We start from the raw sequence: 26,682 nt of genomic DNA, 5'->3' as shown, positions 1-26,682 counted from the left end.
TAGTAGGTACCAGTTGTATAGTGCTATTTGTTCAAGCACTATTCTAAGAGCTTTACAGAAGTTAGCTTAATTAATCTTTCTGACCTGACAGCACAGGTAGATCTCCCCTGTGCAGTCCCTGGAATCCCACTGGAATAACATTCTGCTAGCCGGCAAAGGAGAAATGTTTATAGGGCTCAGCTCCAAAATTACAACGCAAAGCAAAAAGAAGTAGATCTGGAGCTAACAGACAATAAATATGCTTGTGTCATATGCACAGACCTGAACCAAGCACTGTGTCCCGGGAGAAGGAAGATTCTAATTAGCTAAGTCCAGGCCAGGTTCATGTGCTCTGTCCGTGGGGGTGGGGGTGGGGGTGGGGGTGGGGGTTGAGCTCCACCTCCTTACATGGAATGTCTTCCCCATAGGAAAGATGAATTCTACCAGAAGAAAGGGAAAGAATGGTAGGCAATGAAACGCAATAGAAATACTCTGTATGTTCTATGTTAACCTCCAAATGTCTAGTTCCAATTGGGGTTGTTAGTAAAGAAAAGGGAAAATGACATCCTTTTAAAAATACCTAATACTGCATTCATTCATTCATTCAAGAGATGTTTATTAAGCACGTGCTATGAGTAGGGCTCAACCTTGCCAGTTCTAAATTACTAGTTAGCTCATGGACACAAGCAAAACTTGTGAAAAAGTAAGGTAAAAATGAAAAGAAGGTTGGGTGGAGAAAATGGGACCTTTATTTACAGAGTAAAATGTCCCACCAAATATGTCTATGATTTTGTAACAAAGTTTTTAAATGCTTCTACTGGTCAAATGAGAATGGCAGCATAGTCCAGTGGTTAGAAGTACAAACTGTAGAGCAAGATTATCTGCATTCAAATCTAGCTCTGCTACAATGTGACACTGGACCAGTAACTGGTAGCTTGTGTCTAAGTTTCCTCACAAGGAAAATCTGATCAATAGTGTCTACCTCCTAGGACTGTTATGAGGATTTAGTAAACTGACATTTTCATAGCTCTTAGAATAATGTCTGTAGTAATTATTATGGACTGGTTGTTACAGTTATTTGTTGGGTATTATTACTTGTATATCAAGGAAAATGACTTTCATTCCCTCAGCTAATTTCAAATCCCCCTATCTCCAAGAAAGAGGGGGAAAAGCATATTCAAAAACATCTGGCTAAAGAAAAGATAACAGGAGGGGTGAAGATAAGCAGTCTGTGATATGCATGCATGAAAAATGTCAGAATGAACCCATTATTTTGTAAGTTAAGACATACTACTAAAAAATTTAAAAAGTAAACTAAATGAGAAGAAAAATCTAACTGCTGTATGTATTTTAGCACACACAAAATAAGCCACTCTATAGAAATAATTTTATTTTCATTACCTTATGATTTTGAAGTAACCTCTTCCTGAACATAAATCACATTCCATGGAACCAAAAGCTAAATGAAACTCATTCTTCTTGTTATTCTATAGCACACAGAAGAAAATACAAATCTTTATAACCTTTCCTTAACTATTGGTAAAATTGTATGAAAAAGACAAGATCTTCCCTGAAAATTGCTTTGTGTATGTATTTTGTCAAAAGTATGTTTTTTTCATAGAGCATTCTTAGGATATTTTTTCTTTTCTTTTAAAAGGAAAGTGCCTCTGTATGTTTTAAAACCACACTAGAACATCCCAAACAAAAGATGCATACCATCTCCAGCTGAGTCAGAAAAGCCTTTCTTGAGGAGGACTCTGACACTCACTGTGAACTTCTGAGACCTTCCTTCCATGGCGCATTCTGCAGTACTTGTGACAAACTGAACTCTGAGGTATTGGGGAGTTCAGAAGTCCTCATGGGTGAATGTCACAATGTGAGGAAAGGGCGGTCACAGAAGAAGAAACTGCCTTTCTTCTCCTTTCAGACATAGGGCTATATTCTCAAGATCTCCTAGAGTTATGGGGTTATGCAGTGCTTTCATAACCAAATGAGAACAAACAGAAGCAAGAGAAAAACAACTCACAAAGTATGGTCAGCCCTCCATACCCATGGATTTCACACTCATGGATCCAGCCAACCACAGATGGAAAATATGCCCCCTCCCTGACAGCATCTGCACTGAACATGTACAGACTTTTTCTTGTAATTATTTGCTAAATAATGCAGTGTGACAACTATACACATAGCCTTTACCTTATATTAGGTATTGTAAGTGGTCTAGAGATAATTTAAAGTATGCAGGAGGATGTGCATAGGTTATATGCAGATACTCCACCACTTTACATGAGACTTAAGCATCTGTGTATTTTGGTATCCTTTGGGGTAAGAGGGGAGTCCTGAACCAACCTGTGAGGATGAAAAGGGAAAACTGTACATCCAGCTAGAAGTTAGCCTAAGTCATCATACTGAGAACACGCATACCATTACACTTGAGTGCATTCATATTCACATACACACTCACAAAATATTCCTAAACTAGAATCACAAAGGAAGTACTGGATTGAGTAAAAAATTTGATATGATATAATTACAGAATTTTGAAATAGAAGATTATTGAGAGCAACATTGTCCTGATTCCTACAAATAAGTTTAAGAACTACAGCATAGAAGTCAGGCATGGCAGAGTCATGGTGGTCATGCCTGTAATCTCAATGGAAAGACAAAGCAGGAGAATCATCAGTACAAGGTCAGCCTGGGCTACATAATGAGACCCTACCTCAAAAACAAAACAAAACTAGGTGTTGTGGCACACACCTATAATCCCAGTACACAGGAGGCTGAGGCAGGTAGATTGTGAGTTTGTGGTCAGCCTGAGCTAATGGAAAGACCCTACCTCAAAACAAAGCAAACAAAAGGAAGAAGAAGAAAAAAAAAAAGCAATATGACATAGAAGTGGCACTTTTCAACCTACACATAAGTCATACATTAAAAGATATCAAGTTTATTACTACAGACGATACCAAAGATGGAAGCAATAAATGTGGGAAGGTGATTTCCTCTGTGTCAGGCTTGAAAGAGGGTCCTTTGTTTCCATAGAATGCTCTGTCTTCTTGTAGTCTAACCAGGACAACGGTAACTCCCTCTTTGCTTTGCTGAAAGATCACATATTTCAAAAAACAACACACAAAACTTAGAATTTCCCTCCTATCCTAGAGGTCACTCAAGGACTTGGTAATAGGTAGGATTGGTAATCACAGCCTTTTGCTTAAACAATAGGGCTCTGAATGTTAAACAAATTAAACATTCAGTGGGTCTGAATGAAGACAGGGAAGTTGGGGCCTCAGTTTACACAGTGTCTACCACTCCTCCTCATGCACCTGTAAAGAAGCCCTGGGAAGAATCTGGGCTCAACGAACTCCCAATGAAGTCAATTCTAATTCCAGAGGAGCATTAACTGCCTGGGCTGAGAGTATGCTGGAAGCCAGTCATTCCTATAATCTGTGATTGTACAAAAGGGATTCATATTATCATTGCTCAAATGATTATCCTGTTACCTATGTACAACTCACACCACTCCCAGAATTCTTAAGCAAATAATTCCATGATTGCAAAAGAATATAAAAAATTTGAAGACTAGGTTAGAAAGTGATTAAAGCAGAAAGTGAAAAGAAAAATCATTCCTTGGCCTCTGAAAACAGCTATAATAAGGATAAAACAGATCTGGTCTGCTTTTAGATTTAGAATTTAAAGTTGACTGTAATTGTGAGTCATTTAGAACCCAAGCTTCAGCTCCTCAACCATCACCCAGGTTAACCTACAGGTCTTAAAAGGTCTTTTCTTCTAAATAACTTACAACCCTCTGAACCAGCTGTATAAATATTGAATCTACACAGACACAAGCTTTGTTGCTTTACCCAGGATTGTGGACCAGCTGGGCCTTATAGTGTAACAATAGGTATTAAAAGTTTCTTCCTACAGGAAATACACTTGGGTGATTTTGGGAATTTTTTAAATAAGTCAGAAAAATGCCATTTTTCAATATTTTCCTCCTTATCACTATTGACAGTTCTACAGAATTTCAGAAAATAAATTTACAGACTAAAATAATCATTGACTATGAGGAAAGAATATTTTAATAGCTCTATTAAATATTACCAGCATGAACAAATGCTTTGTGGATCTATTTTTTAATTTTTCCATAGCTCCCTTTTGATGTTAACTTCCAAACGTCTAATATTTTATTCCTCTGAATTAATAAACAGTGAAATCAAGTTCTCTAAATTTTTTCTCATTTCCACTCTTAATGAATTGTCATTTGCAGTTCTTTTAAGGTTTAATCCCTTGAATTATTGAATTTAAGTAATGTTTTGATAGGTTGTTCTTTTAGAACCTTAAGAGAAACATTTGTTAGTATTTTAACAAATTTTAAAATACTAGACTTTTTTAACCCTTCCCCTATGACTGCCAATCAAATTGATACCATAAGAAAGTCAACACAGAAAATTATTTCTGAACACACTAATTGATGATAAACATTTCATTTTGGAATTAAAAAGTTGTAGTCCCAAGATCCTAATTTCAATGTCACTTAAGACTGTACTGAAGTGCACACTATTCCTGAAGAGTTGTAGAGAGGGTTGCAGTATTTCCTTCAGAAGTACTTTCGAGACTCAACTAAAGACCATGTCTTTACGACAACAAAAACAAACAGCTCTCAGTACAGGTTAAGTGGCTGGTAAGACTATCAGATGTCCACTCCATCAATGGGGATATATTGTTGCAAAATCAGCTATGCAAAGGAACTTTTTTTATTCACTTATTTGTTCTTTAGTAAACACTTGCAAATAAGTTAATGAGTGAATAAATGAATACAAGAAGGACCATTATGTGCTAAATACTGGTAGACCACATATCTTGGATCTATAATAAGTATGAAAAACATGATTCCTGCCCTCATAGAACTTGCAGTCTAGCAGAGAACAAAACATGAAGAATCATGCAAAGAAATAAATATCTATGATTTCAAAGATGATATAGATGACTATGGTAAGTAGTCTTTACTTTTCTACATATGAAGACTAAAACAGTCAGGAAAATTTTTTGTTTTATTTTTTTGAGACAGGCTGTCAGTAAAAGGCCCAGGCTCACCCGGAATTCATATCTTGTCCACCCTCCTGAGAGCTGGGATTACTGGCATTTGTCACCACACCACCCTCCAGGAAGTAATTTTTTAAGTATAAAAGCCGGAAACAATTTCTCCTCTGAAACCTGCCTCCTGTGATGTGAGCCCATTTACTCATTCCCTAGGTAGAAAGGCACTTATGACTCAACCTTCCACATCCAATTGGGTAACATGGCTTACAAATTGCTGTTATCTAGGTGTGTCTTATATTCAGTCCCTCTTCTGTATTTCCTCTGCCCCTCTTACCCAAATTGTTGTAATAGACTCCCAGAGTTCGGCAGAATAGGAAAAAGTAGGAGAACACCCTACAGATATTCTTAAGATGAGGAAACTGAGGTTCACAAAAGCAAATGATTCATTCAGAGCCATCTCCACACCATTCAACTTTACCACAGGCCTATCAAGTTTTTCTTTAGAACAATCATGAAGGCATTACTGGTTGCCTGCTCAGTCATTTCCATCTCCTTTTCCTTGTTAGAAAAATTCTCACTCCATGATAGCAGCCACAGATAACAAATTCTTGCTTTCCTAGGAATGGCTGGTGTGACCTGACTACGGCCACCAAGATGTAAAGGGTAGTCTGCTGTATGATTTCCTAGAAACATTTTGCTTCCTTGGGGTGGGGGGAAAGAGCCATTTTCCATCATTCTTCCTGTCTTTGGAAGACAAAAACACCAGCACCCAAGGATGACAGATAAGAAAAAAGGAAGCACTTGCGACTCTCACCCATGAGCCTTGAGCTCAGACTCTCACTCCATGAGCTTATTCACTTTACATCATGTATTCTGTCACTTCCAGCTGAATGCACCTGAATGTCCCAATACATTTCTTACTACATGATTTTTCCATCCACCCGACTGAGCTTCACATAGCAAGGGATTGCCATTTCCCCAGTTCTTAGAACAGTCTGGCTATATATTGACTATATAGTCAATCCTTGACAAATATTTGTCAAATGAATCATTGCATGAATGCCCCCAAATTTTCATTGGCTCTCTACATCTAAAGAATAAAGTCCAAAGAGTTAACCTAGCATTCGAGGCCCTTCATGATCTAGCCCTAATCTATCCATTCCTTTTTTTCTACACTCACATATCTTACAATGCAGGAAAATAGGACTATTTCCTGTTTTCTCAAACACCCTGTCACCATCTATTTGTGCTACTGTAGCAAAATACCACAGACCAGAGAATTTACAGAGAACAGAAATTCATTTCTCACAGTTCTCAAAACTGGAAAATCTAAGGCCAAGGCACCACGAGGTTCAAGTGTCCGATAAGTGTTGCATTCTCCAGAAGAGAGAAATGCTGTGTCTTCACAGGCAGAAGGCAGGGGGCAAGCCAGCCTCTTTTATAAGGATTTTAATCTCATTAATATGGAAGATGCTGTCATGGCCAACTTGCCTCTTAATATCATCACAATGGCCACACCTGAATTTTTGAGGGGACACATTCAAACCCCTCACCCCTGTGCTTTACCTATGCAGCACTCAGGCACACAGTGGGCTTCCAAGATGCACCTCCTCCACTTCTAGACTTTTCTCTCCATCTTTCAGCTTCAGATCACTCCCATGGCACTTCTTCAGATCCCTCCGATATAGACCTCTTTTCTATTCTGAGTTTTTATCTCTTTTGTGCCATTTTATCATTTTTACACAACTAAGTATTTGTTGTTCTTATCTCCTTGAAGATAGCACATTGGCCCTCCCAAGAAACAGTGTTTCACCCCAGGTGGTGCCTAAAATATTTTCCTTTGTGATTGGAGGAATAAATAAGATCCAAGTGAGCCCATTTAAATTTCTATTTTAAAAATAATTTAGCCCCAGGAATTGGTGTAGTCGTCTGCTCATGGAAGGAAACCTCTGAAGACATTGCAGAAGGGAAAAGAAAACTTGTTGAAGTGTTAGGAGCGAGCACAGATGCCTTTTCTCTTGCTGATGAGAGCAAAGTTCTTAATGGAAGATGACCCGAATCAATAGCGCCAGACAGCTGATTTATACAATAGCCTCAAGCTGAAGTAGTGGTCCTTCTCTGCATAGTGATCCCGGAAAGGGGAACGCTGCTAGACCTATCTTAGTGACAGGAGACTCCACAAGTAGATCTGAGGCTATTGCGTGTTCGTGCACATGTTCCCCCATCAGCAAGCCACAGGAGAGCTCCCGAGAGCAGCCAGCTCCGGGCTGGATGCTGAGCACTGACGGTGGGGCTCCTGCCACCGCTGCCCTGTTTCGGCTGCTGCTGCTTCTGGCCAGATACCGCAGTGAGGGGCCCACCTACAGGGTGCTGTCCAGAGCCTGGGTTCTGAAAGTGAGGACTGCAAACCAAAACAAGGTAACTAAGCGGCAGAAGGAGACAAAGTATCAGCTTTAGCCAAAATACCCGGCCAAGTGGAACTGGCGGAAATGTCATCACTGGTGAAGGAGGACTTGGAGAAGAAACTATTTAAGCCTCTCTCGCAGAATCTGTACGAGTTTATTGAGATAGAGTTCTCCGTTCAGGACAGGTATTACCTCTGTGTGTCAGGTAATCTGCTTTTTCTGTTACCATTTCCAAAGTCGGGGGGGGGCATTTTCTGTATTTATTTTCCCCTACAGCTCATGTATGGATGTATCTTCTTGTGAGAGAGTTCAATGACACCACGTTTAAGAATTTGGATTCGACAGATTTCTTAAGGTGCTAAAATGAAAGAAAAATGTGCTAGCATACTTTAGTTGTTCAGAAATGAAACTGGATATGTACTCCTCATGATTGATTATTTGTCTTCAGTCTTTTGTTTAATTTACTATTATGACATGCAATTTTTCCCATAAGAACTCACTTTTTAAAATTCAACAGAGTTCTCTGGATATTTTTAAATAAATTGGAGAATTGAGTTATACAGCTCTATTTGCAACCATTCCGGACCACTAGGATTCTCCCTTTTCATTCTAGGACAGAAACAAAATCTTAGATTTTTCTTCAGAGGGCTTATTTAAACCTCAGTAGTTTTTCGAAGACAGAAATGATCTTTTAAAAATTCTTTCTTTTATAAGGAAAAGCAATACTTTAGTGCTAAAAATTAGTTCATAAAGATTGAACTTTAAGGGCAAAGGGATTTCTATAAAGGATTTAGAGACCTAAAGTATTTGTATGTAGTAAAATAAATATTTTCCCACATTTTGAAAATTGTCATGAATAGGCTTTTCTCTTGATTATGATTTGCCAGACCTGTGATTTTGTGCTGAATTTAGATAGAAATGTTTCTGCCATTATTGGATTTAATATGCAGCACATCCTTTTTGTAGTCCATGTCTCTTAATACTCTTCAAAGGCTTTGGAGGAAAGAGCTTAGAAACTTTAAGTGTTCACTGTGGACTTGGCTTTTTAAGGCACACGCCTATTTTCAGAAAACAACTTGCTATAATTCTGTTTCTGATAATTGGCTGAGAATGACTTTCTAATGCTGTCAAGAGGGACAGCTTTAAAATAGAAAATCTTTAAAGGACTAATCATTCCTTAAAAGTTTATCATTCCTAATAAATACAGTAATATTAACCCAATAATAACAAGAGTAATATTTATTTAACACTTTAGCTTTTTTTGCTATATTTTGCCATACATATAAAGTATGGGGACTTGGTATATCAACAAATGTAAAAAACTTAATTATCTCAGAAAAAAGAAAGAAATTAAATTACGGAAGAAGGTTAATTAAAACAACTTAAGTAAGAAACCATATTGTATCTAACCATCAAATCACTGTTAAAAAGTATTTTTATTTATGGTATCAGAAAAGATGCTCAGTCTGACATTAAATATAACAATCCTGTACCTGTTGTGACTCCCACTTTATAAAACTAACTTTCCTTGAATAACGTTGGTATACAAGTATTTTAAAGTTATTAAAAATAACCACAATAAATTATGTCTAATTTACCAAATAGATCTTAGTGTGCCCCTCCATATTACATAATTGATTAAACTTGTTCTATTTGACTTTTTTAAGTCCTAGAATTAAACTTTTAGAAGTGATTCAGTGAATCCGTCACTGAAAAAAACAAGGTCTTCTCAGAAACAAGGAACAGTATTGCAATATTCCAGATAAAAGTTAAAATCGTAAGCCACATCAGTTCACGAACTTTTCATGACTCTTCTTTCTATCACATCCATCAACTTGAGAGCACTTTTCCCAAGTGTAGCACCTTTTTATGACCGTTACAAAAGCATTTTGATAGAACAGTAGTGTAAATGATGCCTGACGAACTGGAATCATTGATCATGCTTTACTCAGAAAATTTCCACTGATATGAATCAAACAGGGCACATGTAATTGTTGAGGCAAGAAACTCCAAATTTTGAGCACTGTCCACCTTCAGGAAAAGAGTTGCACAGTTAAGAATTCCTCTTTATACCCCACAATTCAATTCAAAATTTGCAAGACCTGTGGATCCATAGTAGTCAAATTTTATCCTGCATTTTTTCAAATTAAAGAAAATATGTTTAAATATATGTTTAAACATTCTACTTATCTGACCACAGTCTGGCTTTTACAGAGATCTCACAACCTGAGGATTGTAGGTCATTTACTGTTAAATCTTAAAGATTACCTGACTGATGTCAAAATCAGATGCCATAAACTCATTGTCCCTCTCTCTAGTTACCCAGAATATACACTGGCACTTCCTGGGACCTCAGTTCCTTCTATCTCAGGGTTTGCATGGCCATTTCTCTCTGTGATTATCTTACCCTGCCCCACAACACTGTTATCACTGTTAGTTAAAAGCAGCATCTTTTGGTGGAGGGAGAAGCTCTGTTATGTGCAGGCACAAGGATGGAATGGTACACGTGCAATGAGGAGAATGCGAATAAATAAAAAAGTCTTCTTCTTCTTCTTCTTCTTCTTCTTCTTCTTCTTCTTCTTCTTCTTCTTCTTCTTCTTCCTCTTCTTCTTCTTCTTCTTTTTTGGTGGTACTGGGGTTTGGACTTAAGGCCTCACACTTGCTAGGTAGAGGGTCTATACTTGAGCCATTAAGCCAGCCCTTAAAAAAAATTCTGAAAGACCTGAAACAGCGTGTGAAACCATCAGTCAAAACTGAGTGAGATGTAAGAGGGCACAGTGGAACAGACCCTGAAATGCATGGAATCATATCAGATTGTTGCTCTAGTTCTGCTCTGTCTGCCTTCCAGCTATGAAATTAGGGATGAGATAATTAGCCTCTCTGGTCTCAGTGTTGACATCTTTGAAATGGAAATAAAATGTCTGTATCTGCATAAAGTGTTTCCTTATTAACAAAAAAGGTAAACATGATAAAATATATTTCAACTAAGTAAAGGAGGTAGGATTAAACTTTTAAAAATACAGGAAAATTATGCTGCAATATGAATATGTATTATGTACTGTAAATATATATTTATAGTGAAAATAAAATATGCAGTAAGCATATTCAAGTATGTTCATTTAATATCTAGTGAGGAATTTATATGTTATATATCACGTTTTAAATTAAATGCATATTTATATATAGATTAAGTGTTCTTATATCTTTACCAAAACATTTCCATTCATAGATACTAATTTGAAAATAAATGACATTTGCTAGAATTATAAAAATAGCTGCATAAGTTTCTACACATATTATACTTTGATGCCAGAATAGAACTTCTTTTTTCCTGTGAACCAAAGTATCTAATAATTCTGTCAAATCACTTACAATAAGAGTGTTATAGACAATAACAAGCAAAAGAGGTTGCTATAAGCAATTTAAAGGACCTCATTCAGAACCATTTTGCTAAATTGGTGAATTCCCAGGATCTTACCAACAGAAAGCCCAAAACTAAAGAACACTTAGAAGTTTCTGTTTCAGTGGGCAACAGTATTATCTGGAGTAAGGTTAGTTTAACCTTTTGAACGTTAAATTGAGAACAAATCATCCTACTAAGTCATAGTGTTTTGTAAGAATAAAAATGTAAGATAATGTTTTGGAGAGTTTTCACATACTAAAAGATGCATAGTAGTGGTGTAAGAACAGCTGCACTGGCCAAAAATACCCAAACAGCCATGCATACATTCCAAAACCAGAGGAGGTCTTAGTTGACATGCAAACTCATTTTTATTTTTCAAGTTATGGATTTATGCGATTGTTTTGCTACAAAATGATTGAGTCTTCCCTTTTACACCATACAGAATTTCCTTTAATAGCTATGAAAACACCTGATTCTGCAACAACAAAAAAGAACACACTTGGAAAATTTCTCTTTTTTTTCTTCTAATTTAAAAAAAAATAGGAGTTATCTGGGTTCAGAACCTCAAGCCTCAAATCCTACCTACCCACGAGGTGGAGACTAGGAGGTCATGGTTCAAATCCAGCCAGGCAAAAAGTTCAGGAAAATCCAATCTCAATCAATAAAAGCTGGGCATAGTGGCACGTGCCTGTCATCCCAGCTATGTGGGAAGTATAAATAGGAATATGGTGGTCCAGGCCACCTGGAGAATAAAGTAAGACCATCTCAAAAATAACCAACGAAAAGGGCTGGAGAGGTTCTAGGGGTAAAGCATCTTCCCAGCAAGTTCAAGGCCCTGAGTTCATCCTTCAGTCTCACCAAAAAAAAAAAAAAAAGAAAAAAGAAGAAACACAGAATTTATTCATAAAAGGTTCATTTTACTAAGAATAAAATACATGTATCATAAAACCACACAACTTAGTTACAATCAGAATCGTGAGATGGGTAACAACTCTTGAACATCAATGGTGATTTTATATCTTAAATTTCCTGCTTTTTATCTTCTCAATAGAGAAAAAAACACTTCATTATTTTACCCACACATACAGAGTACATTAGCAGACTATTGCCAAGAACCTATACAGAGAAATGTAAGTAAAATATTCTGCTCCTCCAAATCAGGATAATTATGAGTAGAGACTACAATATGGAAATGATGAAGCTCCCATTTTGGTCCTCTTGTTACTTTGCATTTGTTAAGACTTAGTTTTTAGTTCTACCTTGCTGGTGGCTTGGATCTTGGGTCTTGGAATAGTATCATTATCTCTAAAATCAACAGCGCACAATATCATCAGTTAGTTACTCCCGAGACAGACTTTTCCCAGTGACTAATTTACTACTTTGGAGATAAATGTGGAAATCCAGATGATCTGCCAATTTTTGGGACCAACAGAGCGGCTCAAGGGGTAGAGCTCTTTCCTAGCAATTGTGAGCCCAGAGTTCAAACCACAGTATTAAAAAAGAGAGAGAGAGAGAAACGATCCACAATTCTAAAGTCTAAATCACATCATTTGTACAATGAGTTGAAACATTACAGCAGATCTTTGAAGAGGAAAATATTAAAACATTTCACTATTAGAATGATGCTATTGATAATGGGATAAAAGGGATAGTTGTAAGGTGTGCCTACTGAGTGTCAGGCAAAGTGCATTCAGTGCTATTTCTATGCATTATTGCTTTTCACCTTCAAGACCATATTACAGACTAGGTAAAATTCCTGTTTTTCAGACTAGGAAACCATGGACACAAGAAGTGAAGTAATTAGCACAAGATCACAGGTAGTAAATCTAAGTCTAAACCCCAAGCTCTTTGCCACCCTGCTTCTAACCTTAAGAATTAGCTACATTTCTTAAAGTATATGCCAGACACTGGAAGTACTTCACATGTATTATTTTCTTTGTCTCATCTGATAGATGATAAAGTCCAGGCATACAGTGGCTAAATAACTTGCCCAAGATCACCAACTACTAAGTGAAAGATGGAGGCTTTAAACCCAGTTGCCCTTGTGCCTAACCACTCTGCTACACGGCTTTCAGTCAGTGAGCTGAGAATATGCTAAATCAGAGCTCATGAAACAAACCTTGCTCGAGCCTCACTGGAGGCCCTCTTAGTTTCTTGGCCCTTCTGCTCCCACAAAATCACTTTATCCTGCTCTTCCACTTTCTCTCTCTCTCTTATTTCTGTAAATACATCAATAACACATGTCCTAACTTGCTTATATCCAATCATTTTAGTATTTTAAAGACGACTTGTATAGCCCCGAAATTGATTTTATAAAAATATTTCTAGAAAATATTATTTAGAAATTACTTTTCTGGTGAAATAAAAACCCAAAGTCATCATCAGTACACTGTCATCTCATTGAGGCTTCTTCTCTTCCATATCTTGTGGCAATTTTTCCTATTATTTAATTTAAGTGATGAAAACAATTGTGTAGCACCAGCGTTATAAAGTCAGGTAGTATTTATTTGTTTGTTTATTTAAAGCATTCCTGTACAACTTACTTCTGAGCTACCGTTTTTCCTCTATTCTGCCAAATCATATGGAATCAAGTAGTCAATTTTCTTTCTATTTAGCCTCATCATTAATGTTAACTATTTTGCCATGGTAATGGAGGCATTTATTAATTACAAAGTTTATTTTAAAACTAAAAGTGAAAATAAAGGATTGTTAGGAATCCAAAAATGCTCACTAAAACATTAAAACTGAAGCAAGTTAATTCTGAAGTGCCCTGGGTCTATAGACATCCATCCCTGAACCCTAACTCCATCACTGCTGTTAGAGAAACATGCACTCACATTTGCACTGAGTAAATGCATTTCTGTTTTAAGGCAATGTGATAAGTTTCCACTTTGCCACTGTGTTAATGTGGAGATGGCCATTTAATTTCAGCTGGCAGCAAAGCTGGAATATGGAAATTAGGGATTGGGTCAACTCCAGCCTGAGCAGACTTCTTTGGCTCATGGCTAGAGGGAATTCTTGGAGCCTCCTTAGTCCTAAAGGAGGCAATTCTGTCAAATTAAGGAAACTGTATTCTGTCTGCACTACTTCCTCTTACTCAAAGGTTAACTTTTAAATCATGCTCTTGTATTTTCTTAGTTTGGTGTTGGTGGGCCAATGACCATGAATGAAAGAAAAGTCCATGACTGGTAGGTCCCACCTTCTGATTATCTCTTTTGTCCTTTCTCTAACCCATCCTTTATGAAACTTCCCAAAAGAATGTTCCAAAATTTAAATCACAGCCTATCCAATACTTAAAATGCTTCAGTGACACTCTGCCCTGCCCCATCCCCAACTTTCAGAACATCTGAACTCCTTAGCCTGGTACTCCAGACGCTTCAGGGACCAAGTCCAGTCTCACATCCCAGTTACACACTTGTAATAACTCAAAAGCATTAAGTTTTTCATGTTTGTACCTAGGCTATTCTAGAAGTCCCTTTGCCCCTTGGTCTCCTACATCCTATTGCCTTGTACTACTCCCTCAGGAGATAAAGATGTCCTTCGATTTCCCTGTCACACCTCATTCACAGCACCCTGAGCCCATGTTTTTTTTCTGAATCCCCCACTAACTCCCAATTCCTAGCATTGTGCTGGGTACAGAAAAGGGCACACAAATATTTATCAACTTAATAAATCAAATGTGAAACCCTAGAGTCAATCAGCTGGCTATCATGACAAGGGGATGAGGCAGTGGAATTTGATCCCTGAAAGTTACCTTGCATACAATAGCCAGTTTTGTCTCTCTATCTCCCCATCCCTGTCCTCTCACCCCCTGGAGAAACTAGTGAGGTAGCTATCTGGAACAACAGAACCCTGTGGTCCTGAGGGAGAGCTATTGGCTGGGCAGACAGAGCTGCCTCATAGTGGAAGGGATCATCTCCGAGATCTTGTGCGGAGTGTGACAAAATCAACTGTGCCTCAGCATACCTGCTAATGGCTTCTCTTTTACTGCTTCCTTTTCCCAATGCTGGCATATAGACCCAAATGCAGATGACCCTTTCTAGGGTTAGAGAAATATATCCCATAGCCTTCTGCATGATATCTAGATTTCATACTCTCAGCTATTCCTTGACCCCAGGCCAACATTTTGTTTGAGTTCCTCTCCAGACATGCTCCTCATTCACTCCCTCTATCCCCAAAACATGCTGTCCCTCCTCCTCCAGCCCCTGGGATATGCCACCTAAATCATAGTCCTTAGCATCCCTTCTTATTACCTAACCCAGGGACCAACCCACATTGTGTGCTAGATCAGTATTACTTGTGTGTGAAGGAGTCCCCTGCAGGTCATTGTCCTTGCAGACACACTGTCTTCCTGGGGGAAATAAATGATCTTATCCAGGTCAGGTTCAGGGTCAAGGCTGAACTCTGCGTTACATGTCTTCCTAGGATTGTCTCCAAACCTTTGAAATACTTCATTCTCTGATTCTCACGGCATTACACCAGGGCTTTTCTCTTTTCTAAGGCCCCTTCACAGACTTCTTGGCTGACCTATCTCTTCTCCACTCTCTTACCTCTTTGCTCTTTTTCCTTTCATAAGCTTGGCCTTGGAAACCTCTCCACACACAAAATACCAAGTCTGTCTCACCATTCCTAAACTACGAAACTTCCAGCTCCTTCTTTTCTGAGATAATGTTCAGATTCTTCACCTATATGTAAAAGACAGCACTCACCACTATACCCAGCAGGCCTACCCTCCGTACCTCCCCATTTGGCTTTGCATTCAGTGTTTGATCTGTTTTGGTTTGTTTTGATGGTACTGGGGTTTGAACTCAGGGTCTTGCACTTTAAAGAGCTCTACCATTTCAGCCATGCCCCCATCAGCTATTTTTTTTTTTTAAGATAGGGTCTTGAGATTTTGCCTGGGACTGGTAGCTGGGATTCTGTGTGTACCACCACATCCAGCTTGTTCTTTGAGATAGTGTTTCACTTTTTGCCCCAGCTGGCCTCAAACTTGATCTTCCTATCTCTATCTTCTCAGCAGTAGAGATTATAGAAGTAAGTCACTGTGCCTAGCCGTACTGGGGTTTTGATCTACCGGCCTCACATTTGCCAGGCAAACTCCACCACTTGAGCCATGACCCCAGCCTTTTTTTTGCTTTGGTTATTTTTGAAACAGGGTTTTGTTTTACACCCCGGTCAACCTGGACTGCAATCCCCATTTGTGCTTCCATGCATAACTGGGAGGACAGGCGTGCACCACCACACCTAGTCATTGGTTGAAATGGGGTCTTGAGAACTTTTTTGCCTGGGCTGGTCTTGAACCATGGATCTTCCCAATCTCTACTTCCTGAGTAGCTATGATTACAGGCTTAAGCCACTAAACCCATCTATGCCTTAAACCTAACTTGAATTTACCACTTTTGTTTCCATTACCCACATCCCATGCATACGTTACCACAATAGCTTTTCAAACAAAATAAAATAGAACACTTGAACAACCACGGCAAAGCAAGCACTATCCTCAGGTCTTTATATACTTTACCTTAAGCTTTCCACCCTTAGTTTATATCACTCTCACGTCTACTTTACATCAGAAAATGAGGTTTGTGCTCTCCAAAGATTAAGTACCAATCATACCACCGTGGTGTGGTCACAGAACTCCTAATGCCAGAGCCCACTGATCGGCAGGGTCTCCTGCAGGGACCCCAGCTCCCCTTTCTCTTCGTCTTTAATGTGTCCTGTGATCACTGCTGCTGGAAGAATACTCTCCTAACAGGGCACCATTTTGTGAAGCCCTGGCTCATGGAGGGCCCTTTATCTGATGTATGTTGCTTTGTGGACTTGCACAGATGCCGGCCACAGCACCCTCAGTTTAGACTTGTCAGCATGCTCAGACTCCCTTCTCTAGGGGAGCTCTGTCACCTACTCTGAGCCTAGCTGCTCCTAGACTGCAGTGTCACTTGCCTTTCAGAAAACAGTTCCTCCCTTCACCAGCCCCATTACTGGAGCCAACCATAAACAGACCAGTCTCCCAACCCTCTAGTAGCTATACAGTGCTCTTTTGTCCTTTCCCTGGTGAAGTTTGGCTTCTGCTTTCTATTTATTTCCCCATACCGGGCAATGCCTTCACAATGACCCCTGCCTTTCCAAACTGGAACTCAACTCCACATCATTTACCTATCACTAGGATTCATTGTAATGTATTGCCTAATATCTACATAAATAAGAGGACACGTGTCTTAGTCCATTTTGTGTTGCTGTAACAGAATACCTGAGACTGGGTAATTTATGAAGAACAAAAATTTATTTCTTGTAGTTCTTGAGACTAGCAAATCCAAGAATGAGGGGCCTACAGCTAGTGAGGAGGGCCTTCTTGCTGCTTCATCCCACAGTGTGAGAGAGCCAAAGAGAGAGAGAGAGAGAGAGAGAGAAATTCATCCTGCTATCCTGCTGTCAGGAGCCCATTCCCACAATAACCATACCACTTCTGTGATAACAGCATTAATCCCTACATGAGAGCAGAGCTCTCACAACCTAATCAGCTCTCAGCACTGATGTAATGGGGATTAAGTTTCCAACACGAGAGCTTTGGGGGCACATTCCAACTACAGCAGCAGGTCAAAGTGGTACCTTCCAGAACCAAAAGGAACCTTTCCCCAAAATAAATTCCAGTCTAACTATTAGAAAACACCACCTGCTTATTCCCACCTTTGCTAGACAGGCGCTCTATCACTTGAGACATCTCAGCCATTTTTCAGTTATTTTTCAGGTAGGGCAGTGTGGGTTTTTGCCCAGAGCTGGCCCCAGACTGCAATACCCCTAGCTATGCCTCCTGAGTAGCTGGAATGACACACACATGCACTATGCTGAGCTCATCTGTTGAGATGGGAGTCTTGCTAACTTTTTGCCCAACCCAGCCTCAAACCATGATCCTCCTGATCTTTACCTCTCAAGTAGCTGGGATTACAAGTATGAGTCACCAAACCTAGCAACATTATCCATCTTACAGGAAAATTTTCGACAGTCTATCACCACCTGTTTGAAAATATACTATTATATGTGATTCATGTGTGGGCAGACTTGTCTACTTAACAAAACCATAAATTTCCAGACCACATCTCTTATTTATCTCTCCTGTGGATCATCATAATCTATTAAGCAAATACCATATACTCAGTAAATAGTCCTTTATTAACCCATTTATAATTTTTAAGACCAGAGTTCTACAATCAAATGCTGATTCTTCTGTTGTGTTTATATGAGACCAAAGACAAATGATCTTAAGGCAGGAAATTACTTCTCTCATCTTAGTCACATATAATAAGCAAAGATTTCCCCACATCTTTCAAAATAAAGTACTAAAATCTTCTGTGCCATGGCACATTTTGCAAACTAGAGTTTGAGAGACACTTAAGTGGATTGAAAAATATCAAACAAAACCAAATGGTTGGCAGTAACTGTGATACAGCCACTGCTGCACCCTAAGTCTCACATGGTTTTCCAAGGAAGTGTCAAGTTTCTACTCAACTGTGAGGTCACTCACAACACTGTTAATTCTGGCAGCAGAAATGACCTCTTTGCTTTGCTGTCTCACTTTCCTATACAGTTATAAATTAAAATTCCAATCTCTGGTAAACACTTTGACACTGACTGTGTGCCAATACTAAGGCTCTTATTTCCTGTCCCACACTGAACCCCTTTCTCCACCACAAAGCTCAGGGCTCAGGATATGTCATTCAGTGTTCTGACAGACATTATGGTGGCAGTATGGAACCACAATCATTGCAAAAATAAAATTAGGACACTGGGAAGCTTTGGGGCATATTCACAAAAGTTCAGATGCATCAGGGCTCAAAATTTGAGGTGCAGCTATAATGTGGATTCTAGGTCATTATATAAAAATGACACATATAAATAAAAGTGTGACAAATAATTTATAGTCTTCTAAGAGCTTATGTAAACTAAGTATTTTTCTGTCTTACAGTGACCAAAAGTGAAGAAGTAAAAATCATTATGGTGAAACACTACAGAATAGGTTTAGATGAAAAATATGAAGTAACAAAAAAATGGTCTTTGAATGATCTGCAGATGATTGACGGAAAAGAAGCAGATACCGTAAGTGTTAACCTTCTCTAAGGGAGATGTAAGATCAATATACTGGAGATCTCTATATTCAATATCTTATTTCACATATCTTGGCAGGTACTAAGTGTTAAGATGACATTATCTTGTTCTTAAGTGGTATGGATTAATTTCCTGGGATGATATACTGGCTTTTTTGTTCTGCTTTTATGAGATTGAATTTGAATTTTGTTTATTACATTTAAAAGCATCTTTCCCAAGTTCCTCTTAACAGGTTAAACACAATCTACCAGTCAGTCCTGAAACCTGAAATGCCATTTTCCCAAAAATAATGATGTCACTGTTACCACTCTCTCTCCACCCCAATTTCTTCTTCAAGTTGTGGGGATTCCTTCCCTTTGTCAATAAGTCACTGTCTGCATACCTGTTCATCCTCCAGAAGGGTTGTATTACTTGGAAATTCTATAATCTTAGAGTTGGAAGGTGAGAAAGAGTGCATGTTCCAGCCTCCTTGCTTGACCACTTAACAGGTGGTTTCCCCAGTCTGTGTTTGAATTCTTCTGATGATGCCTCTTGAACTTTACATGTCTACAATGCCTAATACAGTACCAGCTCTCAAGGCTGAGAATGCCCAGTCAGCCCCATCTCTTATCCTAATACCAGATTTCACATTGGGTAAAGTCCTTCTCATGACTCCCTCCCCCATATACCCATTTGTTGTGGATGTAAATATGTTGTAGCCATACTTTGACCAACTGTATTTGTTGGGTTAGTTATCCTGTCTCCCCTTTGGATGGAAAGCTCCTTAAAGACTGGTGTCATGATATTTTTATTCTTTATCATAGTCTTCTGCCTCATCTTAGGCACTCAGTAAGTTTTTGTACTGTTATTTTTAAATGAATTAAAATTAAACTCATTGATTCTTCATCCTGATAACTGTCATATTCTTAGTTTGGTTCTTGCTCTAACATATCAGATCTTCTAATATCTTGATTTTTAACACCACTATAGTATGATATAGACTTAATAAGTTTAAGACATCATCCAAGTCAATAATAAAATTGGCAAAGCAGATAGAGCCAAATACATACCCTTAAGAAATTGGTATCTATCATTAGTACCACTGATAATATTATTACCTGCTACCATCCCATACTTAGTGAACTCTTATGAAGTCCCAGGAGCCAAGTGAAGCCCCTCCCATGTTCAATTTTATATCATCATCAACAAGTCCCATGAATTAGAGTCTATTACTGCTCCTATTTTTTGGATGACACTCAAAGAGACTAATTGGCTTGCTCAAGTTTACCTAGCCATTAAGTGGTAGGGCTAGACTTTACTCAGAAATCTACTAATTTGCTTTCTTTAGATTTCTTTAGCTTCTAGAAGTTTCTACATTCAGTCATTTATTAAAGATTTATAGTATACTAGGCCCTGCTAATTTTGGGAGGTACATTGGAGAATTAGACAGCCATAAGAATTTAATTCTGCTTTAACTAATGATCAATCATCTAATCTTTTTTTTTTGAGAGAGAGAGAGAGGGTTTCTATGCAGGTTGCTTTGACCATTCAATCCTTCTGCCTCAGCCTCCTGAGTGCCAGCATCACACACGTGTGCCACCATACCCTGCTAATCATCTAATCTTAATTTATACATTTTTCTCTTTACTAAAACCAAAATATGCTTTCTCTTATTACCTTGACTATCATCTAAGAATCCTGTTTTTAAAACTAAATGTGCTTGGCAGGACTCCTGTGTGGAAGGATGCTGGGTGCCATTGCTTCATGCCTATGTACTTACACGACATTTTTCTGATAATATATTTTACCTAAGTGTTAGACACAGGAAGTGGCTGGACATACTGTTGCATAGCCACAAGATGGAATAGTATGCAGCCAATGGAAGATGTGTTTTCAAAACAATACCTCAGAACATAGTTGTTCACCATTTAATAAGTCTTTTTTAAAAAAATCAACTGAACACAACACTTTCCTAAAATAGTATGTCAATTTTGTATATCTACTCTATCACATCATTGAAACCTAAATTTTAAATTTTAATACAAAAATACACATAGGCATATATATGTATATATGTATGTACATGTATGCAGGAAAAAATTGTACTTTGATAACAGTTATCCTCTGTGATAGGGCTATAAGTTTTGCAATCATTCTTTTCTTTTCTTTTTTGAGACAGGATCTCATAACTCAGGCTGTCCTGGTACTTACTATGTATACCAGGCTGTCCTGGAACTCATGATCCTCCTGCCTCCAATTCCTGAGTGCTGGGATTACAGGCATGCACCACCACACCTGGTTATTTTTTTTCATACTTTAATGCACTTGACAGATTTCTATATTGCATTGCATTTTATCAGAAATGCATGTCAGGTTCGCTAATCTTTAGTTCAGGAATTAACCATCCTCACCCAATTTTGGCCATATTTCTTTTCTTTTTTTTTATTATGTCCTCAAATATTACTGATGTCATAATTATTTTGTACAAGTTTGGCCAATGTCCAGGAATATATCCATCATGCCTGTCAACTTTGATTTATTTAAAGCAATTAGCTGTGTTCTATTTTTTCTTTACCTTTCTTAGCCTCTAATTCCATCACATTATTGATTCTTCCCTTTTCAATCTAAAGATCATGCTCTTTGATAGTGTACTAGATTTTTTTTTAAAAAAGAGGAGTGCAGTATTTCTGGTTTTCTTACCACTTAACAGCCTACAATATCAAATACCCAAAGAGTAGTTCTTCTATAGATTTCTCTTCCATGGATGAAGTAAAAATACCCTGACTCTTCTGGGAATTTCCACTTCTCTCTCTTGGAATTGGATCCTCAGGAGTAAGCATTAATATATTTTTCACAATGCTGATGATACAGCTGTTCATAGAGCAATTTCAAGTCTTAAAGTTGTCATCTTTAAAATGGAATGGAATTTAAATGGAAGTCAAATCAAAATGATTTGGTATTTGTGGACTAACTGTTGCAACAGGAGATAGGAATATGTTGCAAAAGATGGGGCGAGGCTCTCTGGGGTCTTGGTGCTTGTCCTGGCTATGCTAGTAATTATGTGTGTAACCTGAACTTTACTCTCTGGAAACTATTATCGCAACTACAAATAATAGACTATTAAATAATCTATGAGATCACCTCTTAGCGTCAGAATTCTTTCACAGAAAGAAAGAAGGCAGAAAAGAAAAGAGAAATGAAGGAAAGGAGGGGGAGGAAGGGAAGAAAAGAGGGGCGAGAGGAAGGAAGGAGGGAGGGAAGGAGATAACTGTGTCCTATGTGCATGCATGCCCACCTTCAATTATTAAGCTAATTAAGATTAATCCTCTTTATATCAAAAATATGAAATATATTTTCCATATAAGGAGGAAATGTTTGGCAGAGAAATCTACATAAGGAGAGTGGTTACCATCTAGCTATGGAATGGATGTGATAATCTTTTATTGAGATTTCTCTGCAGAATTGTCCTTCAACCTACAATGTAACAGAAAAAAACTATGAAGTGTGACTAGGGGAGCTCTGTCTTTAAATTCTATCATTCTTGTACAGTCTTTTTTAAAAGACTTGTTTTGTTTTGCTCTAAATTTTTAAGGTATAAAGCAAGGCAGTATTAATGTATCACAATCTTTAGGGGCAGAGCTGAGAAAGAGTCCCATCTTTTATTAACGTCTGGGCAGGCAGTTTAGATGATTGCTCTCATGTAAATTTCACAGCAACTCTATCTACAATAAGGAGGAAATGGAAGTCAGATCAGATAAGTAGGTTGCCCATGGTTGTATCAGGAGTCAAAAATATTATCTAACATTTTCCTGCCTCCTTGAGAACTTTCCTACTTGAAAGAGAGGTTGCAAATGCAAAAGTCATTTGCATTCTTACTACATGGTAATGAATTAATGCTCTTGTGTGGTTTGTCATTTAGGGTGATGTTTACATCCACATCTCCTTTCATAGGACTATTTCAAATCGATCCAGCACAACTGCAGTTGCCATGGATAAGAACAGAAAGACAAATAATGCAAAAACCCTCAATAAGCATTAGGAGTTGAGCAGATAATGAATGTGAAAGCATTTTGTAAATGGGAATGCATTTTGTACACTTTATAAATGTGAGGCATAGTTGTCACTGCTATTAATAACAGTACCAATTATTATTATTATTTTAATATCTAGTGAGCAAACATCACCATTAAAAATACAGTAAGAACCTAGAGCAGTCCAATGATTGGCAGCCTTTAGTAATTTGTCTGTTTCAGTCAAATGTCTTACAGGTCCTTGCTGTTACTGTCAAAAGTTATTCTTTGCTGTTAACTTCAAAGTCATGGAGCTTGTGATCTATAGTATACCAAAAGCTTATTAACCATTCTATATTTTCCCATTTACCTTTGAAATAGCACAAAGGACCAATCTTCTAGTAAAGAGAGAAACCTATTCTCTCCTCCAGAAGTCTGTAAATGGGTTTATTCTCTTCTTCTGTCTTGACCATCCTCTCAAATCACTGCACTGAGAAGACTTGGTAATTATACATTATATGACATGTTTTATTTGTATAACAGAAAAGATATAGATGCTTCAAAAATAATCTTTATTATTTTTTAGAAACAATTACATTTGAAGCCGGTAGCTTTGAAAAGCTCATTTGTAGGTTTTAGAAATATGTTTGGTACCGATATTTTACAATCAATAAACATATCCAAGAGAATGTGAGGGAATCCAGGAAACTACTTTCATGGCTACAAATTAAATCATGTCTCTCTTTCTCTTCTAGGACAATCCATTTTTTGATCTGCACTTCAAGAAAGTGTACAGTTTGGAAGCATACAGCTGTGCTTCTAAGTATGCCTTTGCTCGAACTGTAAATAAGCTGAATCATGCATATCTTAAGAAGGACTTACAGATTGTGAACTTTGATTCTACTTACATTAATGATGATTCCATTTGGTCTTCCAACAACAAGGATTGCTTGGTCCTCATGAGAATATGCTTTTATGCTTTCAATCTTGTGTGCTTGTCACTATGTCCCCTGCCACTTTGAAGATGTTCCTATATTCCTCCACCAATGTCCTATAAAAATGTTTCCCTAAGCAGCACTGATAGATAAAATTTTGTTTTTTCCCCTTCATTAGTGGTTATTATTTATATGAGAATAAAATGATGCTTTGTGAATTGCAATGAAATATGTTTTAATGCAATCACTGAACATTTGAGACTTTGTGCCATTGTGCTCCATGGTAACTTTGAAAGGAGTTGCATGGTTTTAACTAAATTAGTATTTTGCTAAAAGAATATCAAGAAGTACTTCTACAAACTAAATACATGGAAAGGGATCCTGAATTCATTGATAAGAAGACTTGATATTTTCAAAATATCAATACTACTCAACACATTCTGCAGATTCAATGTGATTCCTATCAAATTCCAACAGCTTTTATTGTAGAAATGGAAAGGTCAACCTCAAAATTCATATGAATTTCAAGGGATTCCAAATAGCTAAAGAATCCTGGAAAATAAGTACAAGTTGGAGAACTCACACTTTCTGATTTTGAAACTCACTACAGAGCTATTATAATCAAAACAACATGTTATTGTCATTAGGGCAGACAGAGGCCACAAGAGGACCAACCCCTCTCAAAAGGGAAAGAATAATCTCCCCAGCAGATGATGTTGGGATACTCAGATATCCACAGGCAAAAGAATGAAGCTAGACCTCTTCCTCACACCATATACAAAATTAAAATGGGCCAATAACCTAAATACATAAGCTAAACTAAAAATGTAAAATTTCTAGAACAAGATACAAGGGTAAATCTTAAGGACTTTGGGTTTGGTAATGGATTCTTATAATATCAAAAGCAAAAGCAACAAAAGAAAAATAAATAAATTGGACTTCATCAAAAGTAAGATCTTTTTTTTGCATCAAAGGACATTATTAAGAAAGTGAAACCTACAGAATGACAGAACATATTTGCAAATCATTTACCTGAAGAGGGTTTAATATTCAGGATACATAAGGAACACTCCCAACTTCAATAACAAAAAGGACACCCAATTTGAAAATGGGCAAAGGATTTCAATAGGCATTTCCACAAAGATGATACACACATGATCAATGTGCAGAAGACCTCAACATTATTAGTCATCAGGGAAATGCAAATTAAAACCCTAATTGCCAAGTGAGATACCACTTCACACCTACCAGGATAACTATTTTCTATTAAAACAAAAATTAGAAAATAATAAGTATAGCAAGAATTTAGAGAAAATGGAGTCCTCTTACATTGCTGTTGGGAATGTGAAATGATAAGACACAGAGGAAATCACTTTGACAATGTCTACCACAACCTGGTCCCAGTGCATAAGAACTGGCCCCAAGGAATCATGGCACCAAAAAGAGGCAGACAGATCAGGGATTGTATGGAGTTCAACTCACTGGGAACTTACTGACAGAAGGGTGGTACAGAGTGGCCACAAGAACAACTGGAGCTCCATAATTTGGGTCAGAAGAAGGTGCGGGATAAAAGTGACTTTATCTATGCTGAAATGTACCTGGTTTATCTCACACTGATTTCAAAGAATTGGTCACATTCCTGGTGCTGATGACACTAGGGACTGGTCAGAGTTCAGTTATAAAACTCCACATACTACCCTAATATTTTTTATGTATAGTATGATAGGAAACTATGCAGAAAACTGACCAGTGTTATTAGGGAGTAGTCATGGCTGCTACAACTCAAGATGGCGATGCTCAAGTTACGATGAATCTAAGCAGGCAGTTCTCAAAAGGCTGAACAGAGTTCCCAAATGCTCCAGCAATTCACTCCCAGGTACAGGCCCAAAGGAATTCAAAGCAGTGACTTGAGTAAATATGTATATATGGATGTTTGTAGTAAGTTGGCTTTCTGAGCTGTTTGCAGCATTATTCACAATACTAAAAGATGGAAATGTGTCTACCAAGAGATGACTGAATAACACAAACGTTTTATGGCCACATAACAGAATATTATTTGGCCTTAAAAGGAATGAAGTTTTGATGCATGCTACAATATGAATGAACTTTGTTAAATTAAATAATCCATACAGAAAAGGACAACTACTGTATTATTCTACTTAAATGAAATATCTGGAACTGACTAATTCAGAGACAGAGCAAGTGAGAAGTTAACAGAGACATGGAGGAGGGAGGAAGGAGGACCTATTTCTTAATGGTAGTAGTGTTGCTGTTTGGAGTGATGAAAAAATTTTGGAAATGGTGATGCTTGCATACCATGGTGAATGTAATGAATGTCACCAAATTGTACATTTCAAAATGGTTAAAATGAGGGCTGGGGATGTAGCTTAGTGGTTGAGTGTTTGACTAGTATGCATGAGGCTCTAAGTTTAATTTCCAGTGCCACAAAAATTAATAAATAAAAGATTAAAATGGTTAAAATGGCAAATTTAATTCATATATACATTACTACAATTTTAAAAATAATGTAGTAAATAAAAAACCATTGAACTGTATACTTTAAATGGGTAAATTGTATGACATATGAACCATATCTCAATAAAGCTGTAAAAAAGTAAAAACTGACTACCTTAAATCTACTAGAAGTACTTCATATGTACACATAAGAATAGAATAATGAAACCTATTAAACTTGTTTTAAAAGTGGGGAGGAAGGATAAGAAAGAGTAATAGAGAGGGAGAATTTAGCCAAAGTACATTATATTCATTTATGGAAATATCACAATTAAATCCTTTTGTGCAATTAATATATGTTAATTTTTAAAAACTGC

At 37.6% G+C, this 26,682-nt stretch overlaps 1 protein-coding gene across 1 annotated transcript; it reads left to right on the top strand.

Annotated features, from left to right (window-relative positions):
- Positions 1–7,375: 7,375 nt before the first annotated feature.
- On the top strand, positions 7,376–24,001 carry Exoc1l (exocyst complex component 1 like). The gene is made up of 3 exons (XM_020152660.2): positions 7,376–7,626; positions 18,788–18,918; positions 23,672–24,001. Exons 1-3 carry the CDS (start codon positions 7,506–7,508, stop codon positions 23,936–23,938), a joined length of 519 nt encoding a protein of 172 aa, XP_020008249.1. The 5' UTR covers positions 7,376–7,505; the 3' UTR covers positions 23,939–24,001.
- The last annotated feature ends 2,681 nt before the right edge of the window (positions 24,002–26,682 follow it).

This window comes from Castor canadensis, chromosome 9 (genome assembly GCF_047511655.1).
Source record: "Castor canadensis chromosome 9, mCasCan1.hap1v2, whole genome shotgun sequence".
Classification (NCBI taxonomy): Eukaryota; Metazoa; Chordata; class Mammalia; order Rodentia; family Castoridae; genus Castor; species Castor canadensis.
The sequence above is the reverse complement of the archived record's forward strand: the minus strand, read 5'-3'. Positions and strand labels throughout refer to the sequence as shown.

Coding starts and splice junctions, on each gene's coding strand:
- Exoc1l (XM_020152660.2), top strand. CDS start 7,506: ATGTCATCACTGGTGAAGGAGGACTTGGAGAAGAAACTATTTAAGCCT. Junction 7,627..18,787: donor GTATTACCTCTGTGTGTCAG/GTAATCTGCTTT, acceptor TCTGTCTTACAG/TGACCAAAAGTGAAGAAGTA. Junction 18,919..23,671: donor ACGGAAAAGAAGCAGATACC/GTAAGTGTTAAC, acceptor TTTCTCTTCTAG/GACAATCCATTTTTTGATCT.